The 20,339-nt window shown below is 25.9% G+C and overlaps 1 protein-coding gene across 5 annotated transcripts in view; it reads right to left on the reverse strand.

Annotated features, from left to right (window-relative positions):
* The window catches only part of LOC100198865 (uncharacterized), a 62,789-nt gene that overhangs the window by 26,210 nt on the left and 16,240 nt on the right, over positions 1-20,339 (reverse strand). For 3 of the 5 annotated variants that reach the window (XM_065804702.1, XM_065804703.1, XM_065804705.1), the window contains exons 2-7: positions 11,800-11,880; positions 11,628-11,714; positions 11,297-11,344; positions 10,491-10,532; positions 8,716-8,778; positions 3,114-3,196 (exon numbers count right to left, since the gene is read on the reverse strand). In XM_065804702.1, the coding sequence (XP_065660774.1) occupies positions 3,114-3,196; positions 8,716-8,778; positions 10,491-10,532; positions 11,297-11,344; positions 11,628-11,714; positions 11,800-11,880 (404 nt within the window). Of the gene's footprint in view, positions 1-3,113; positions 3,197-8,715; positions 8,779-10,490; positions 10,533-11,296; positions 11,345-11,627; positions 11,715-11,799; positions 11,881-16,883; positions 17,060-20,339 lie in introns of those variants that run through there. The other 2 variants (XM_065804706.1, XM_065804704.1) reach the window with 2 other exon arrangements.

Raw genomic sequence — 20,339 nt, forward strand, 5'->3', positions numbered from 1 at the left:
GTTGTCCGCATCAAATTGTCCTAGAACAAATTCAGCAACGATTGTTCAACTAAAAAGTTGCACTTAAATGCAAAATTTGTAATATTCAAATTAAAAGCTAAGCTTACACTATTTGATAAAGTTAAATTTTGTATAGTGAATCTTTACAAAAATTATCACTAATTTCTAAAAACTGGATACTTCATAGTTGATATGGGATACCAATTTTTTCTTTTCTTTTTTTTTTTAAACATTTTCGCTTCCAACAAGACTGCAAGCAACCAGTAATTAGAGGCCAGATTTGAGATTTATAGAGATAGAGAATAGAATCCAAAGTAAGAAAGTGTCGAACTCAATAAAGAGATGCAACCTTAGCAGATTAGTAATTGCAACAGATTTGATATATGGTTTCCAAAAAAGATCAGAAGTAAGAGTCAATCTTAGAAGATGAAAAGTGGATGACTCATCGAGTACATTATTGTTCATAAATATAGGAAGATCTAAATTATTGCAATAACGATTGGATATAAAAAGTTGAGTTTTATCTGAATTAAAGTTCACCAGCCACTGTGAGCTCCATGTTGTAGCAGAAGTGAGATCCTTTTTAAGCTCAATTGTCCCCTTCAAGCTATCTGAGAGTGTTGGCTTCTTATCACAACAAGAATAAATAGTAGTATTATCAGCAAACAATGCCACCTTAGATGTCAGCATATCTGGAAGATCTTTAATGTAAATTAAAAAGAGTATAAGGCCAAGGATAGAACCTTGAGGAACCCCTGAATTTACAGGATAAGAAGAAGAGTGCTGTCCATTGAGGACAACTTTTATACTATGATTGAAAAGGAAGGATTCAATAATCTTAAAGATATTACTAGATACACCATGAGAAGAAAGCTTATGAACTATTTAACAAGTGTTTATCAGAGACCAGCATGCCAAACTTTATCAAAAGCTTTTGAAATGTCAAGAGCGATGACCTTAACCTCTCCACTTTTATCTAATGTACGATAAAACCTATTGGTTATTACTATTAGCAAATCAGCTGTAGAACGAGAAGATCAAAATCCATATTGATGATCAGAAAGTGATTCAAGATTAGAGATTAAATGTTTGTTAATTAAAGATTCAAAAACCTTGCTTATGATAGGAAGAAGACTAATGGGACAGTAGTTAGACGAATCAGATCGCTCTCCAGAATTTTTAAAAATAGATATAACAGATGCCGCTTTCCAGCAGGCTGGAAACAAAACTTTGATAAGCACTTGTTAAATAGTTTTGAGAGTATAGACGACAGCTCTGGAGAACACTTCTGCAAGACAATAACGGGTATGTTGTCCGGGCCACAAGCTGTAGAAGAGTCTAAGCAGGAAATCACTTTAGATACAGAAGCTGGAGTGATACGATTGTCAAGCAATGGATCAACCTGTTTGTTGGCAATATCAGGTAGAACGCAACTGGTGGAATTAAGAGATGATATTGATAAAAAGTTCTTAGCAAATAATTCAGCTTTGTCTTTAGGTGAGGTGACAAAGTCTGAACCATACAAGAGAGGTGGAATTAAAGATTTGCCCTTATTATTGATACTATCAAAGATTCAAGAGACTAATTTTTGTGATGAAATACGAGATTTCATGACCTGAGAATAGCGGGTTTTGGTGTTAGATAAAACCATTTTACAATGGTTTCTAGCAGTAATAAACAGACAACTGTTTTCTGGAAAATTGTTTTGCTGATAGATATGGAAGTAACGGTTTTGATTGGCAATCGCAGCAGCACAATGTGAGGAAAACCATGGAGGAGAGTGAGGCTTGACCTGGAATCGTTGAGAGGGAATAAAAGATTCCATGCCAGCCTGAATACACGAAGTTATGTAAGAAGCACATTTGTCAACAGGAAGACGAAAGATTTCTACCCAAGGACCATCACAAAGATAATCACGAAAGAGTCCCAGTCAGCTTTAAGGTAGTTGTAAGAGGTACAATGATAGGGGGATTCTAATGATGAAGAAGAATGAGATAATAGTTTTAGAGAGATCAAACTGTGATCATAAACACTAAGGGTGATTGTGGAGAAACTGAGCACTGACTAGGATCAAAAACAAAACATAAGTCAAGTAGAGAAGGTAAATGATTCAGGTTGTCTGGAAAGCGAGTTGGAAAATTGACTATTTGCGTTAGAGATTGAGAAAGGCAAAAGTTGTGGGCTTTAATGCAGAGTCACTGACACTAGAGCCAAGTCATTCAGTGTGATAAGCATTTAAGTCACCGACAACAACAATATTGGCTGATGGATAAAAAGAGAGGGCTTGGTCAAATTTGTTAAAGAATTTGACTCAAAGTATAGATAGTATTCAGTACACTGTTTAATAGCCCAAGCAATTGCCTTATTACTATTAATAAACCCTAAGTCGCAACAAATGGCTCCAAATGTGGCCTTGGCAATGCACATCAAAAGTACAAACAGGGACACCATCCATGCGCAACATGGCACTGTTAATACTTTGATATTTTTCAGCTGTTGATGGAATCAGCCTCTCTAAGAGCTACCACAGAGTTTGGGAAACCGATGAATAAGGGGTGTCAGGCTGGTCAACAGATAGAATCTGCTTACCCCTTAAGTCTTTGCCTAGGAGCCCTTCTACAAGACAGTAGCCGGATGCATTTAACATCTGCCCATGATGAGTATTTTTATTGAGACATCATCTCTAGCCATTACTTAACCAAGAGCCCCAAGGCAGGGGGTGTTTTAAGTCAGAGTTGGCATCTCCTAGCATTTGCCTTAAAAGGCATATCTTAAAAGGCAGCAGAACATGAAGCAGATTGTACTGGGTTACATGTTACCAGTAGCAGGATAGCCCGACCTGACAGCAATTATAAACCATTCAATTATTAATTGATATCCAGTAGCTTTTTTTTTATTCTGGCTAATGAATATAAAAAATTTATTAAAAATATTTACTTACAAAAATGTTCGCAAAATTTTTTCTATACATTTTATAACTTAATAGTGTTCATACGTGTTATTAGGTGTTCTTAGGTGCTTTGTATATTTTTTTAAATGTATAATACACAAAAAAATATATATATAACTAAATGTAATATAAAAAGCATACAAATATTATAAAAGCAACTTACATCATTCTCTGATGTTGATCTAGCAAATACATCCTTTTGTTCTCCAGTGTCAGCATTCAACTTTTGAAATAAGCTTGTCAACTCTATGTTAAAAAACAATTTTTAAATCATTTTCATTCATTAAAAAATAATTATTCACATTTCATAATGATTAATAATCATGACCATAATATTAATCATCATGACCATAAGTTGAATCAAAAAATTGATTTCAACATAAAAAGAAATTTTTTAGTAAATCTAGGCAATTTAATCTAAAAAGTTCATTTTATTGAAATATGCGTTAAAGTAGAACAGAAACTAATATAATAAAATAATCTAACAAAATACTTTTTAAGGGTTTTATTTAATTTTTCAAAATGGTAAACAAAAGTTAAGGTATTTTTGATAAAAAAGAACTTTGTATTTTTAATAAAAAAGAACTTTGTTTTGAATAAATTTTGACAAACGACAAGTTTAGCTGTATAAGAAGTGGTTTTGCGTGCAATTAAACAAAGCAGAACTACAAGATAGTTCAGTTGAAATTCTGAAACAAGAATGAAAAAAAAATTGACATTAATGTAATTATCAAGCTTGTGGACTCATCAGTCCTTGATAAATAGCTTGATAACTACATCAATGAGAATGCCTCATCAGTGTCAAGCAGTTATGATGCCTAGGGCTTCCCAACAAAGTATTGAAAAATTCTATTTCAAATTACAACATTTTCAATTAAATAAAAAAATTTTAAAAAAAAGTTTCCTTCAGATGTTTTTTTTTGTCTGAATATTATTGCACATGCATATTTCAATAAAATGTACATTTTAGATTAGATGTCAATTTATGCTCTTTTCTGGTTACTTTATCACGCTAATGTGTATATATATATATATATATATATATATATATATATATATATATATATATATATATATATATATATATATATATATATATATATATATATATATATATATATATATATAAATATATAAATATATATATATATATATATATATATGTATATATATATATATATATACACATATATATATAAATATATATATATATATATATATATATATATATATATATATATATATATATGTATGTATATATATATATATACATTTATGTATGTATATATATATATATATATATATATGTATGTATATATATATATATGTATGTATATATATATATATATATATATATATAAATATATATATATATATATATATAATATATATATATATATATATATATATTATAATTAGGGATTAAAGTGCCATTATTTACAACAATAACAATAGTGATGAAGTAATTCAGAAGCACTAAAACAAGTTGGCTATGAGTTTGAAAAAGCGTTTATAAAAAGTTCATATTTTAGTCTTTTTCTAAATGTTTCTAAAGAGGTTGAGTTTCGTGTGATAATCATAGATAAACCATTCCAAATTCGAGGTGCAGTCATACAAAAAGAATTTGAGCCCAGAGAAGTTTTTTGTTGACGACGTGTAAGTTGACAACTGTCTAATGATCTAAAATTTTTGTTTTGAAGTTCGGACTTCTAGGAGTTCAAATAAATATGCAGGAGATTTAGATAACAAAATTTTATATGTGATAAATGATATCTTGTAGATTATTCTTTGATTTATTGGTAACCAATGAAGAGATTTCAGCAATATTTCTGAATTTAAATGAATAGGAGAATGGAAAATGATTCAAGATAAGCTATTTTGAATTCGTTGGAGTTTTTTAATATTTTTTTGATAAGTACCAGATAAAAGACTGTTACAATAGTCAAGCTGAGAGTTAACAATGCCAATAATCTGTTTATATATATATAAATATATATATATATATATATATATATATATATATATATATATATATATATATATATATATATATATATATATATATATATATATATATATATATATATATATATATAAACAGATTATGGTGATTCACATTATGTGGATAAAAAATGGCCTTTTTTGTTTTGTTTGGTTAATAGAATATAACTACTAATTTCTTTTTTAATAAGTTTAGTATTGCCTCAAAGACAATAAATTTTTGGTTTAAAAAATGCTTCTTTTTTCTTTCTTTCAATGCAACTCCTGAAGAACAAATAGAAAACAAAATAAAAACAAACAAAAAATTTAATAAGTGATATGCTTTTTTTGCAAAAAATATTTTTTATGGGTTCCTTTTTGGGTCCTTTATAAATTGAACTACAAGTCTGAATTTTTTTATTACCAACAGATTCAGAACGGCAACTTTATAATTAACTTGAAAATCAAAAAAATTATCAATTTTGTTCAATATGTAAATTTATGATGAATAAATTTAAAAAATTTAAAAAGATGTACTCCCTTCTGGGAGTACATCTTTTTAAGTTAATTTTACAAATTATTTGTGCATGAAGTATTTTTGACTTGCCTTTTTTTTAAGTTCTTTTTTAATTGAAATTAAGGCAATTTATTTTTTACTTATTTGAATTTCTTTAGATCATTAAATAAATAGAAGAACTTAGTCTTAAATAAAAATAAACGTTATCACAATAAATACAAGCTGTAAAGTAAAATATAAAAGGATAAAAAAAATACAAAAAAGGAATATTGATCTCTTGCTGAGCCATAACAACAAGCTAAGGAGGATGAATCTCGCCAGGATGAAGTCTTCCTAAAAGACTAATGCTAAGAATAAAAATATTTCATAAGTGGTGTAAACATTTAATTTTTTCCATGCTAGACTGCTGGTTTGTTGTTTTTAATCAAAAGGATTTGTTAATGAACTCATTTTGTTAAACAATTACTTAAAGTATACATTTATAATAATAAAACATATTAAATATTATGCATATTATTCATCTATAAGTATGCTTATATAATTTATACATGAGCCAGTGACCATTTATGTTAATAGAAAACTTCTTCTAACCATATATGATAGACTAGAGAAAGATGATCAAGTTGCTGTTGTTGTTTCAGGAAAAGAGGATGAACAGGCAGCTGCCACAGTAAATGAAAACAGACAAATGTTTTGAAAAAAAAAACAGCATCAAACACAGATTGCCATGAATGGAGCCTGTGTTCCTTAAAAACAGGTAATAGATTTGGTAACTTTAGGTAACAGATTTGGAAATTCATTGAAATATCTTACATCTTCAAGTATGTTTTTTTATTTAAAATTATAAAAATTACGAATTCAAAACAATTCAGTTTGTAAATAAACAAACTCTAAGATTTGCTTAAGAAATTAAGATTTCATTGATTTCATTGCCAAGATTTCATTGGCAAACACTTTTTAAATCCAAGCCATAGACAATGTTCAAATCAACACCAGTCTTTTTAACATTAAATGAAGAAATCAAGATCTACTTTAAATAAGTCAACAGGGTTTAGATTTACTGAGCCATATCGTTCATAAAAATTAGTAGCAGAAGAAAACTCTCTAAATTCTTCATCGTGTTATGAGACCTTTTTTAAAGAAAATGACACAGCAGCAACAAATACAGATATTGTTTATTGTAAGCTATTTGTTTTGTTTTGTTTTGTAATAAAGCTGTGACTGTATTAATACAGCTAGTGTGATTTACACACTGAAACAGCCATTCACAAAAATAAGTTGTTTTATTTATTGTTCTTTTTGTAGGTATTTGTCAAGTTTTTAAACAGATTTAAACTATGAGAATTTACTACTTCCATTGGTAGTTCATTTTATGCGATTGCTGCTCAATTAATAAGATAATTTTGTCTAGAAGTACTTTTAGTAAATTTGGTTTGTTATCTAAAGTTGTGTTCATGTGTCTGAATCTGATTTTTTTGTATATTTATTTCCTCTAGGAAACCGTATCCATGTAAAGTAAGATTTACACTATCTATTTTATTGATGATTTTAAAGAAATGTATCAAGTAAGCTCTTAAATGCCGAGTTAAAAATTCTATCAAATTTAAACTCATGAATCTTTCTTTATATGTAATGTTTTTAAAAGAGGGATATAGCATAGTTGCTGTGCTCTGTACTCTTTCCAATATAGATGTATTTCCTTTAAGGTAAGATGAGTTTACTTTAGATGCAAAGCATATTGCGTGTTGTTTCTACTTAAGATTGGCCAAGAAATTAATACTTAGATCTTTTTCACATATAGATTTTTCTAAAGTTACTATATTGTCATTATTCCAATTCGGTATGAAGTAATCATGCTTTAGATTGTTTTTCCCAACATGCATAACATGACACTTTTTAAAGTTAAACTTGATAAACCATTTTTTTGATCATTCAAATGCCTTAATATGGTCATCTTGAAGAGCTGGTGTGGATATTAGAAGAAACAATCAATCATATTCTGCTTAAAAGTAAACACTTAACAGATCATCTCATCAAATTTGTAATTGATGGTAAAAGTACATTTTTTTAAATAAGTCTTGTTTATATTAAAACCAAAGTTTAACAATTTTTTAGAAGCTTCTTTAATCATGGCTAAAAACTATGAACTTTTTCTAGGTTTAATTGGAATTTCACCTTCTTTTGAGGTTTGTTAACAATCTTTTTTAAACCCTTCTTCAGTATTGACAAGAAGTAAGCTATTCGCCTACAAAACTAAACATTCAAATGTAGTCATTTCAATATGGCCAATTTGCAAGGAATGAGTTCAGTAACATGTTAAAAAATGTTGATATAATTTAAAGAATAACATAAAAACTCTGCACATTTTAAGCCATTTGTTAAAACATTTAGGCTATTCAGAACGTTATTTTCAATCATATCACTGTGATTCTTTAAACACTGTTTTCTACCATATTACAGAATTCTTTGATGACACTTCAATTGGATTTTTGATTTTAAGTGGATAAGTAAGGGTGCATTCAATATGTAGGTTGTACTATTTAGCATTCTTTTTAAATTGCAAAAAATCATAAAATTTATCGATTTCATAAACTTAAAAAATCAATATTTGTGAACTTATTTTTAATTTTCAAAGGTATAGACAATAATAAATGGTACCGCAAGTTATTTAACCCTATTTTCAAACTCTCCTGATACTAAATCTCTTGCAAGAAAAAGAAACACAAATACTTGAAAAATGGTAAAAATCTCACAAAATTTAAAGTTTAACTAATATAGGGGAAATCTTTATTTCAAGTTAAACTAATTTTTGAATTTTTATCATCCTATTATATGTAGGTATCACATCCTATTATATGTAGGTATCACATCCTATTATATGTAGGTATCACATCCTATTATATGTAGGTATCACATCCTATTATATGTAGGTATCACATCCTATTATAAGTAGGTATCACATCCTATTATATGTAGGTATCACATCCTATTATATGTATTACATCCTACTAAATATAGGTATCACATCCTATTATATGTAGGTATCACAACCTATTAATGTAGGTATCACATCCTATTATATGTAGGTATCATATCCTATTTTATGTAGGTATCATTTTATATTTTTCAATTTTTTATTTATTTATAAATTTTTTTTTTTATGCCTAATGTACACACATCAACTGATGTGACAAATGACATCAACATTATTTAATAATTATTCAAATAACAAAAACAATATATAACAATGGTTTATTATAATGATCACCTTCTCTGTCAGCATCAGATATTTTTGAATCTCCACCAGTCCAATCTTCTCGAACTAGATTACCTTGAAAAACAAAATTTGTTTTAGTTTTAAAATAATCATATTATATAATTGCATTTGTTTAAGATATATTATTGGTTGGATATATAAATATATAACTATTTTAAATCAAAATCAAACAAAGCAAAAAAATTTATGAACTATGTAATGTAAATTAATACAAAAATTTTCATAAACTCCATAAACAAAAAGATAAATTTAACAATATCTGAGATCAAGCGCATTTTATCTCCCACTATGGGTTTAAATCCCTAGCATGTCAGCTTCTCTATTTTACTTTCTCCACTAAAATTTTTCTATTAAAATTTTTTTTTTGAACTTAAATAATCTTAGTCTTTTAAACAATTTTAAAAAAACTTTAAAAAACTATATGTATGTATTTATTGAAAATTTATGTATGCAATAAATAAATTTTTATATATAATTTTTATAAACTTTTTGATTTTAAACTTTCTATTCATTCAAACTACATTTGAAAAAAGAGGTGTTATAACTGCCATGATTCTGTGAGAAAAAAAGTATCATAACTACAACATTTCTGTGCAGAAAAATGTTTCAAAACAAAGTATTTACTTTCTAAGCTAAACTTTTAAAATTTCTTTTTCTTAAGTACTCTCCAGATTTTCTTTTATTTTTATGTTTAAAACATAAAAATAAAAGAAAATCTGAATGTCTTGTATTTTAAAACATAAACTAGTTTATGTTTTAAAATACAAGACATCATGTTATCTTTATTTCACCAATTTTTATATTTTGATTAAAACACGTTATTTTATGTAGATCCTTACAAGTAGAAAAATTAATATTGAAATATTAAAACAATTATAAAAAATTACATAAATGATATTATAAAAATTGAAATATATAATTAAAAATTATATAAAAATTGAAAAAATGATATAAATGATATTATATGTTGTAATTTCTTTTTACATAAAAAACTGAAAACACATGTAATAACATGACATCAGTTATATTGTATATACAAAATTATATTGTCAAGTTATTAAATTTTGCTATGTTGTCATATTTTACTATGTTGTTACTACATGTTGTTACAAATTTTCTATGTTGTCATATTTTACTATGTTGTTACTAAATGTTGTTACAATTTTGCTATATTATCATATTTTACTATGTTGTTTCTACATTTTGTTACAATTTTGCTATGTTGTCATATTTTACTATGTTGTTACAACATGTTGTAACTACGCAAATATTTTTTTATAACAACTTATATGGCTCCAACTTATATAGTTTAGGTTGTTTTCCATATTGCCATTATTTTATTTAAATAGTCATACCTTAATAAATTATTTTATGGGAGAGTGGAAGCAATTTTTGAAAACATAGAAGGCTTTTTGAAAAAATGGATGACAAAGGATGCTTTTCCTCGCATCAACCTGTTTTGCAGATCAGGGCTGAGTATTTTTATTAAGATACGCTGACTAGAAAGATTACCATCTGAGGTTTGAAACCTGCTACCTAATCCACATTCTACTTTTATCCACATTTAACTGTGGATAAAAGTGTTTTAAACTATGCATAACTATAAACAAACAACAAGGTAAACAAATTTTTTATACAAATAAATTGTTAAAACAAACACAAATAACTCTTAAGTAACTAATAATGAAAAATTATAACAATAATAAATGATGTAAATATACTTTATGGCCTCAAAAAAAAATGTTTAAACCTTTTTAATAAAATACCTTTTTTTGATTCACTATCTTCTGTATCAAATGCTCTTTTATCTAAATTAAAAAAGCACTTTAAGAGTATTCTTACCTACAAATCTTAAAAATACCCATAGCAAATGTTTTAATTACTTATATAAGAAAATAAAGAAAAATATATAATATAATAAACAAATAAGAAAAATATATAATAAAATATATATATATATATAATAATAAAAATAAAAATATATAATATAATAAAAAAATAAGAAAAATATATAATAAAAAAAATATATATATAATAATAAAAATAAAAAATAAAAATATATAATATAATAAATAAATATAATATAAGGAAAACTTTATATTAGTAAAATACAAGAAATAATGTAAAATTAAAAATGGCACATATTTTAAATACTGTTTAAAAAGTCATTAAACGTTGTTAAATGAAAATATTTAAAGTAATTCATTTTTGCAGTTTTAATAAACTTTAATAATAGTAAGTGTAAGCTTTATGGTACTAAGTGTAAATTTTATGGTCCTTATTCAAACTTAATAAAGGTAATACATCTTTAATATTTATAAACATTCATCAAATGACAAGTATAAACTATTTAAAATAAGTATAAAATAAGTAAGAAACAAATAAATCAATAATCATTAACTAACATGTTGGGATAATATATGCATTAGCTAACAATATATGCATTAACTAATAAGTATAGAGAAACTTTTCATAAACTTTTCATAAACAAGTTTACAATTCTAAATATATGCAAAGCATATTTAAAAATACTTGTTTTACAAACAATGATAAAATAATATAAATTAAAAACCTTTGTGTTTTGGTTCTGAGCGACTTAAAAGTGTCTGGTAAAATTTATCTAAAAAAAAAAATCTTGTTAAACATTAAAAGTAGATTTGAAAGTTTTTTCCTTTTTTTATATAAAGTTTTTTCCTTTTTTTCTTTTAAATTTTATATGATTCTTAAAAAATAAAAAATAAAATTTAACAACATTGAAAAAAAAGTTGATAAATAAAAATATTTTTTGCTAGTTTTTTCTTATTCAAAAAAATGAATTGCTAATAGTTGTTTATAATGATTAATTTAATTAATTCATAAACTGTTTTAAAATCACTTTTGAATTATCAGCAAAAATAAATTACCTTCTTCTTCTCTTCTGTTTCTTACCAGTAATGACGCATCAGGTTTTTTTTCAAAAATATCACTGAGTGAATCTTCATCCTCTTCATCTAAATAAAAAAAATTTGTCAGAGTATGTACAAGTCCAGTAGATACAAAGAGTTTAAAATAAGTACATTGTTAAAATTAAAAAACCTTTATTTCTTCGTTCTTCTCTAATCAAAGGTCGATCTGCTTCTATGCTTGCTCTTCTTAATAACCTACGAAAACCATCATCTAAAATAAAATGCAAAATTTTTTGAAAACTTAAAGACTATGTTTTATAATCAAATAAAAAAATCTAGAAAATAAAAATATTTATTTAATTATAATTATTATAATAAAGAATGTTTTCTATTAAGCATCTGTGGTTTTTGGTTGAATTTAAAAAAATAACTTATTTAAATGTGTGTCAAGTTGTTCAATTAAATGTCAATGATAGTTATTCTAATTCAGTTTAGTTATGACTTCTGATTATTTAAAAAATCATCTAAAGAAAAAGTGAACTGGTAAAGTTGAGGTATGAAGTAGTAAAAGTATTTAGACTTTAAAACAACCCCAAAATATATAAAAGAACCCCAAAATATGCTAACAACTATAATCTGTTGCTGAGAATTGGTTTTTAGTGGGGGGTTTTTCATATTTGGATGAATTTTAATATAAATTTATAACAATAGGTAAAATAACGTTGGTAAATTAACGAACTTCAGTTGTAGTTAATTTAATTAACCAAGAAATCAATAAATACTTTTATAATATTGAAAAAGAAACTAGTTCTGTTATCTAGCCCAACAAATGACTCCACACAAGTCTCTTGGTTTCAGGTTAATGTAAATTATTTTGAAACCAACAATTCTCATACTAGGCTAAAAGTTCACTAAATTTTAAGATTTTTTAAATAATTGCTTATATTAATGTACTCAGTGTTACACTTTAAGTACCATAGATTATATTGCTATTTGTCTCAAAAGCTTTTTGTTTGACTTGAATAGCTGCTTGTTGTTTATACTCTTTTGATTCCAAAACTTTTTTTTTTAAACTCTAATGATGCAAACTGCATGTAACTTTTAAAGAATATTTCAAAACTTTTTTTAAACTCTAATGATGCAAACTGCATGTAACTTTTAAAGAATATTTCAAAACTTTTTTTAATTCTAATGATGCAAACTGCATGTAACTTTTAAAGAATATTTCAAAACTTTTTTTAAACTCTAATGACGCAAACTGCATGTAACTTTTAAAGAATATTTCAAAACTTTTTTTAATTCTAATGATGCAAACTGCATGTAACTTTTAAAGAACACTTCAAAACTTTTTTTAAACTCTAATGATGCAAACTGCATGTAACTTTTAAAGAATATTTCAAAACTTTTTTTAAACTCTAATGATGCAAACTGCATGTAACTTTTAAAGAATATTTCAAAACTTTTTTTAAACTCTAATGTTGCAAACTGCATGTAACTTTTAAAGAATATTTCAAAACTTTTTTTAAACTCTAATGTTGCAAACTGCATGTAACTTTTAAAGAATATTTCAAAACTTTTTTTAAACTCTAATGATGCAAACTGCATGTAACTTTTAAAGAATATTTCAAAACTTTTTTTAAACTCTAATGTTGCAAACTGCATGTAACTTGTAAAGAATATTTCAAAACTTTTTTTAAACTCTAATGATGCAAACTGCATGTAACTTTTAAAGAAAATTTCAAAACTTTTTTTAATTCTAATGATGCAAACTGCATGTAACTTTTAAAGAATATTTCAAAACTTTTTTTAATTCTAATGATGCAAACTGCATGTAACTTTTAAAGAATATTTCAAAACTTTTTTTAAACTCTAATGATGCAAACTGCATGTAACTTTTAAAGAATATTTCAAAACTTTTTTTAAAATCTAATGATGCAAACTGCATGTAACTTTTAAAGAATATTTCAAAACTTTTTTTAAACTCTAATGATGCAAACTGCATGTAACTTTTAAAGAATATTTCAAAACTTTTTTTAAACTCTAATGATGCAAACTGCATGTAACTTTTAAAGAATATTTCAAAACTTTTTTTTAATTCTAATGATGCAAACTGCTTGTAACTTTTAAAGAATATTTCAAAACTTTTTTTAAACTCTAATGACGCAAACTGCATGTAACTTTTAAAGAATATTTCAAAACTTTTTTTAAACTCTAATGTTGCAAACTGCATGTAACTTTTAAAGAATATTTCAAAACTTTTTTTAAACTCTAATGATGCAAACTGCATGTAACTTTTAAAGAATATTTCAAAACTTTTTTTAAAATCTAATGATGCAAACTGCATGTTACTTTTAAAGAATATTTCAAAACTTTTTTTAATTCTAATGATGCAAACTGCATGTAACTTTTAAAGAATATTTCAAAACTTTTTTTAATTCTAATGATGCAAACTGCATGTAACTTTTAAAGAATATTTCAAAACTTTTTATTAATTCTAATGATGCAAACTGCATGTAACTTTTAAAGAACACTTCAAAACTTTTTTTAAACTCTAATGATGCAAACTGCATGTAACTTTTAAAGAACACTTCAAAACTTTTTTTAAACTCTAATGATGCAAACTGCATGTAACTTTTAAAGAATATTTCAAAACTTTTTTTAAACTCTAATGTTGCAAACTGCATGTAACTTTTAAAGAATATTTCAAAACTTTTTTTAAACTCTAATGTTGCAAACTGCATGTAACTTTTAAAGAATATTTCAAAACTTTTTTTAAACTCTAATGATGCAAACTGCATGTAACTTTTAAAGAATATTTCAAAACTTTTTTTAAACTCTAATGATGCAAACCGCATGTAACTTTTAAAGAATATTTCAAAACTTTTTTTAAACTCTAATGTTGCAAACTGCATGTAACTTGTAAAGAATATTTCAAAACTTTTTTTAAACTCTAATGATGCAAACTGCATGTAACTTTTAAAGAAAATTTCAAAACTTTTTTTAATTCTAATGATGCAAACTGCAAGTAACTTTTAAAGAATATTTCAAAACTTTTTTTAAACTCTAATGATGCAAACTGCATGTAACTTTTAAAGAATATTTCAAAACTTTTTTTAAACTCTAATGATGCAAACTGCATGTAACTTTTAAAGAATATTTCAAAACTTTTTTTAAACTCTAATGATGCAAACTGCATGTAACTTTTAAAGAATATTTCAAAACTTTTTTTAAACTCTAATGATGCAAACTGCATGTAACTTTTAAAGAATATTTCAAAACTTTTTTTAAACTCTAATGTTGCAAACTGCATGTAACTTTTAAAGAATATTTCAAAACTTTTTTTAAACTCTAATGTTGCAAACTGCATGTAACTTTTAAAGAATATTTCAAAACTTTTTTTAAACTCTAATGATGCAAACTGCATGTAACTTTTAAAGAATATTTCAAAACTTTTTTTAAACTCTAATGATGCAAACCGCATGTAACTTTTAAAGAATATTTCAAAACTTTTTTTAAACTCTAATGTTGCAAACTGCATGTAACTTGTAAAGAATATTTCAAAACTTTTTTTAAACTCTAATGATGCAAACTGCATGTAACTTTTAAAGAAAATTTCAAAACTTTTTTTAATTCTAATGATGCAAACCGCATGTAACTTTTAAAGAATATTTCAAAACTTTTTTAAACTCTAATGATGCAAACTGCATGTAACTTTTAAAGAATATTTCAAAACTTTTTTTAAACTCTAATGATGCAAACTGCATGTAACTTTTAAAGAATATTTCAAAATAGCTCTACTTGTTACTTTTTGTAAATCATTTGTTTTTGTTTTTTTAGTTATTATTTATTTTTTAATAATGATATATAAATTTTTTATGCAGTTATATATTATTTGTTTTTATTTTCACTTTAGCCAATTATTATATATGTTTATAAGGTAATTTTTTGTTTTGTTTGTAATGTTTGTTGTAACTTTTGTTTCATTTTGATTTTCTAAGTGTTTTTCTGTTTATATTTTATTTATTTATTTTGTAATAATATTTGCAATATATTTTGATTATTATATTATAACAACTATGATTATATTAATATATTTACTAAATCCTTATCATTTTTTTAGCAATAGTCGTTCTTATGTCATAGTTAGTTGTTATGTTTTGTCAGCTTATTACTGTTTGTAACTGTAACTTTGTATGTATAAATGATTGCTGTATGGAAAGTAATATCGATTTATATAAATTATTATAATTCCTTTATTATTATCATTATTACTATTATTATTATTATTATTACTATTATTATTATTAATATTATTATCATTGTTATTATTATTGCTATTATTACTATTGTTAAAATAACATGAAACTATTATTATTACTATTGTTATTATTTATTATTATTATTGTTATTATTATTATTATCAATACTATTAATATTATTATTACTAAGATTAATTGTGTATATACAAATTATTTTTTTAAGGTATTTACATAAGATTAGTATTTCAATACTATTTGTAAATAGCCATAAAAAATTTATTTTTAGAATATATGATTGATTATGATAATATTTCAAAATAATGGTAAATGACTTTTATAGTCCTATATAAAACTGTCAGCTATGGTGTATTTTCTAAAAAAACTAATTTAATTGTTAGCATATTACATATGCATATGCAATATGTTAAGAATGCACTTTGTACCTTAATTTTGATGATGATTTGACATGATGAGAACATGATGCATTTTATAATGTATTTCCCCTTTCCAATTAGTCGACTATAACTAATTATACAGTTGAACAATATTCTTGAGCTAAGTCACTCAGATTCTGAGACCACATAAATCACTTCAAACTTGATTTTAATACATTTATTTTGAATGACCTTTTAAGCACTTAACCCACAATGATATCAAAATTTGCCTAACGTCTGATCAAAATTTGCCTAACGTCTAACTTGTGCATTCAGCAAAAAAAAAAAGGTGTTCTTGAATTAATATGAAGAAAAAAAAAAAACGTATATTAAAAACTATTTAAAAATTGAGAAAACTCTTAGTAGAAAGCAAATAAATGCGATTCAAATATAGCACCATAACTTATGGTGCTTTTGGCATAAACTGTAGACTACAGTTTATAGTTACACTGTAACAGTTGAAGTACTGTAAACTGTACTTTGCAATTAAAACTACAGTGTAGTTTTAATTACAAAATACAGTTTCCAACATTATCAGATAATTTAATAATTGCAAGTCAATTTTATTCGACGACTATTACCTTTTGCGCTTTTCAATTGACATTAGAGTTATATAAATATGTATTTCGCATGCAGCAGAAAGACTGTAAAACATCAGTAAACAATCGAATTGAAATTAAAATCGATCATCAGTAAACGATCGAATTAAAATAATAGAAATCTTATTGGCTACAACACGGAGTCGAATTCTACCAATGAGTGTCGACAAACCATAAAAAACAGATTTATAGGTTTTTTTGATTCGGACCATTCAGGAAAAAATGGCGGAAGGCAATTTTTTTGAATCGGAGTTTTTTGAATGGATCCAAACTTTAAACAAGGGGGCGGGGGACAATTTTGAGGTTTAAAACATAAAACTTTTTTAGATAGTTTAGAATATTAATCTTACACTATTTTAATCTATGTAACTATGAAATTACGTCATATTGATACCTCAACAGTCCAATTTTTTTTATGAATCACACAAAGTTGTTAATATTTTCTAACACTTTGTTCCTATTTTACTTCCATTTTTAAACTACATGCTTTATTAGACATATAAATTTACAAAAAAAATTATTTCTAAAATACCTAAGAAGGAGGGAAGGTGGCAATCAACCTCCCCCCCCCCCTTTCTTCACCTTTTCACCCTCTATGGATCCGCCCTTAGTTGTTTGATTTCTGATTTCGTTATAGTAGAGGAGAAAATTGGTGACAATTTTATGTTTTTGTACTCGTAAAATACGCACCATTTTACTCAAAACCAGTTGAGCACAAGAAGTGTTGTGAATTGTTGACATTCGCTTCCTAATCTACCATTTGTACCAAAAATCAAGGAGGTAAATGTACCGTTCTAATTCTACAACCAAATATTCGCGTTTTCTGTCTCTTTTTGACTACGGAAAATCTTTTTTGTTGGTTGGTTATAAACAAAGCCACCTTTTTGCATGACATGACGTGTAGTTCATTAAACCTTTCTCCACAAGCACAACGTGATAGCAAATTGGCAAGTGGCTCATAATATCTCAATCATAATATCTCAATCATAATATCTCAATCCTAATATCTCAATCATAGTATCTCAATCATAATATCTCAATCTAAGTTCTTAAACTCATTTTTGTTCATGCTTGATCTTAAATTGGCAAAATGTTTAATCAACTGCTGACACCTTTATAACAGACCTGTTTAACAAGCATTTTAAGATTTCTTGGGAGCCTATCGTGTATAGCTTTTTTATTTATATTATAGTATACATTTTTTTAATTATATTATAATACATAATTTATAGAATTGCCAAATAAATGTTTTGCTTTTTCATCTTGTTCATCAAAATACGATAAACCAGCATTTTTACTGATTTACAGAATATCTGTGCAAATTTCCGACTTCCTCTAGGCTTTCATTCCACTTTTTTGCGACTGGAGTTTTTCTGCGGTAAGTGGACGGTGCCACCGTCCACTTACCGCAGGAAAATGATGAAGTTAAAAAATAATGACATATTGATGACTTATGAGCACAAATCTAAAGCTAAAAAGCAAATAAAAAAATGAGGACGACTTGCACAAGGCAAAAAAATCAACTTTGAACAGCAAACAATATTTAATGTTGGAATGACAAGAGTACAGTAGTTGAGTTATCTAACACAAAAAATAAAGCAACTACAACAGGTAATGTTTCCGAAACTTATGATGAAGATATAAACCTGGAAAATCCAGAACCATTCCTAGCGAATTCAAACATAAACACAGAAGGTAGATGCATCTGTGTGCACTACTGTGAGCGATGGTTCTTACAATATCGACAAACTAACACATTTTTATTTAAACTAAAAAGAATACATTCCGAAATTAATGTTGATAAATTATTAGAGTTCCTATCGGTTATAGAAAGTAAATGCAGTAGGTTATTGTTGCGATAGCGCTCAAATGCCTATCGCCTATTATTAGTTTGTGCGTGTCTCTTGTTGTCTCGTGATTGCCATGCGAATTTATAAATAGTATATAGTTGCACGCAAGCAGTTTGTAGCTGTAGTCATTCCTCGTATCTTTTTGATGTATTATTTATAACGAGAGAAAGCTAATATATCTATATCAATATATTTTTCAAACAAATCTTTTTAAATTTTGTATTCATTATTGCGGACCATTCTTATGGAATAAAATAGTTTTAAAAATTTTTACTAAGGTTTTATCCATCAAAGCAACTACTTTTTTTTTAAACGAAAGCTTAAAGAACTCATTTTTACAATCGAAGGTTTAACAATATACTTCTAATTTTTCTTAGTAATCTTCCTTTTTACCCTCTATTTAAACATAGATTTATAAAAATTATATATGTGTCATTGACAACTGTAATATATATATATATATATATATATATATATATATATATATATATATATATATATATATATATATATATATATATATATATATATATATATATATATATATATATATATATATATATATATATATATAATAGACATAACGCATCTTGTATTTATAACATAAATATTTTAAGTTTCTTACTTTGTTACTTATTTTTTATTTTGTAAATATCTTATCAATTTTAACACGAACATTTCTTAGCGGTACTTGACGACAAGACCGTATAATCTTCTACGAGTCCCCGCGTTCTTTTAATTTTTTAAATAGCGATCATTGTATATATATTTTTTTATTACTATGGAAAAATACCACTGATGCAATCAAATGGTTTGAAAATATACTAGATAAACAACATTGCGTTTTTATTCAATTTGACATGTCGATTTTTACCCCACTATTGCATCAGAAATACTAAGTAATGCAATACTGTTTGCGAAAAAACATACAAGTATTAGCGAAGAGAGCATCAGAGTCATTAAACATTGCAGATGTCCTTACTATTTTTTAAAAACAAAACATGGAAAAAAAACTTAGCACACGACTGCTTTGATGTCACAATGGGTTGTTTTGACGGTGAAGAAGTTTGTGAACTGGTGGGCCTATATATATTAGACTCACTATCTAAAATAATAAATAAAGAAGACGTTGGACTATATCGTGACGATGACCTGATGGTACTTCGTAAAAAAACTGGATCACAAATTAACAGAATACGAAAAAACATAATTAGAGTAATAAAAATGATCGGTTTTAAATTAGAGATCCCAACAAACCTACCCGCAGTCAACTTCTTAGATATACCCTTTAACTTAGAAAAAAGCTCCTACCAACCTTTCAAAAAACCAAATGAATATCTACGTTACATCCACTCTAATTCCAACCATCCCCCGCAAATAATAAAGCAAATTTCCATCTCTATCAACAACAGATTATCACAAAATTCCTCAAATGAAAAAACATTTAATTTATCTATACCAGAATACGAAGATGAATTAAGAAGAAATGGCTTCACTAATTTTGATTTAAAGTATAACCCCCAAAAAAGAGAAAAAAAGACAAGAAAAAGAAATAAAATATGGTTTAACCCTCCGTACAGTAAAAGCG

Source organism: Hydra vulgaris, chromosome 09 (assembly GCF_038396675.1).
Source record: "Hydra vulgaris chromosome 09, alternate assembly HydraT2T_AEP".
NCBI lineage: Eukaryota > Metazoa > Cnidaria > Hydrozoa > Anthoathecata > Hydridae > Hydra > Hydra vulgaris.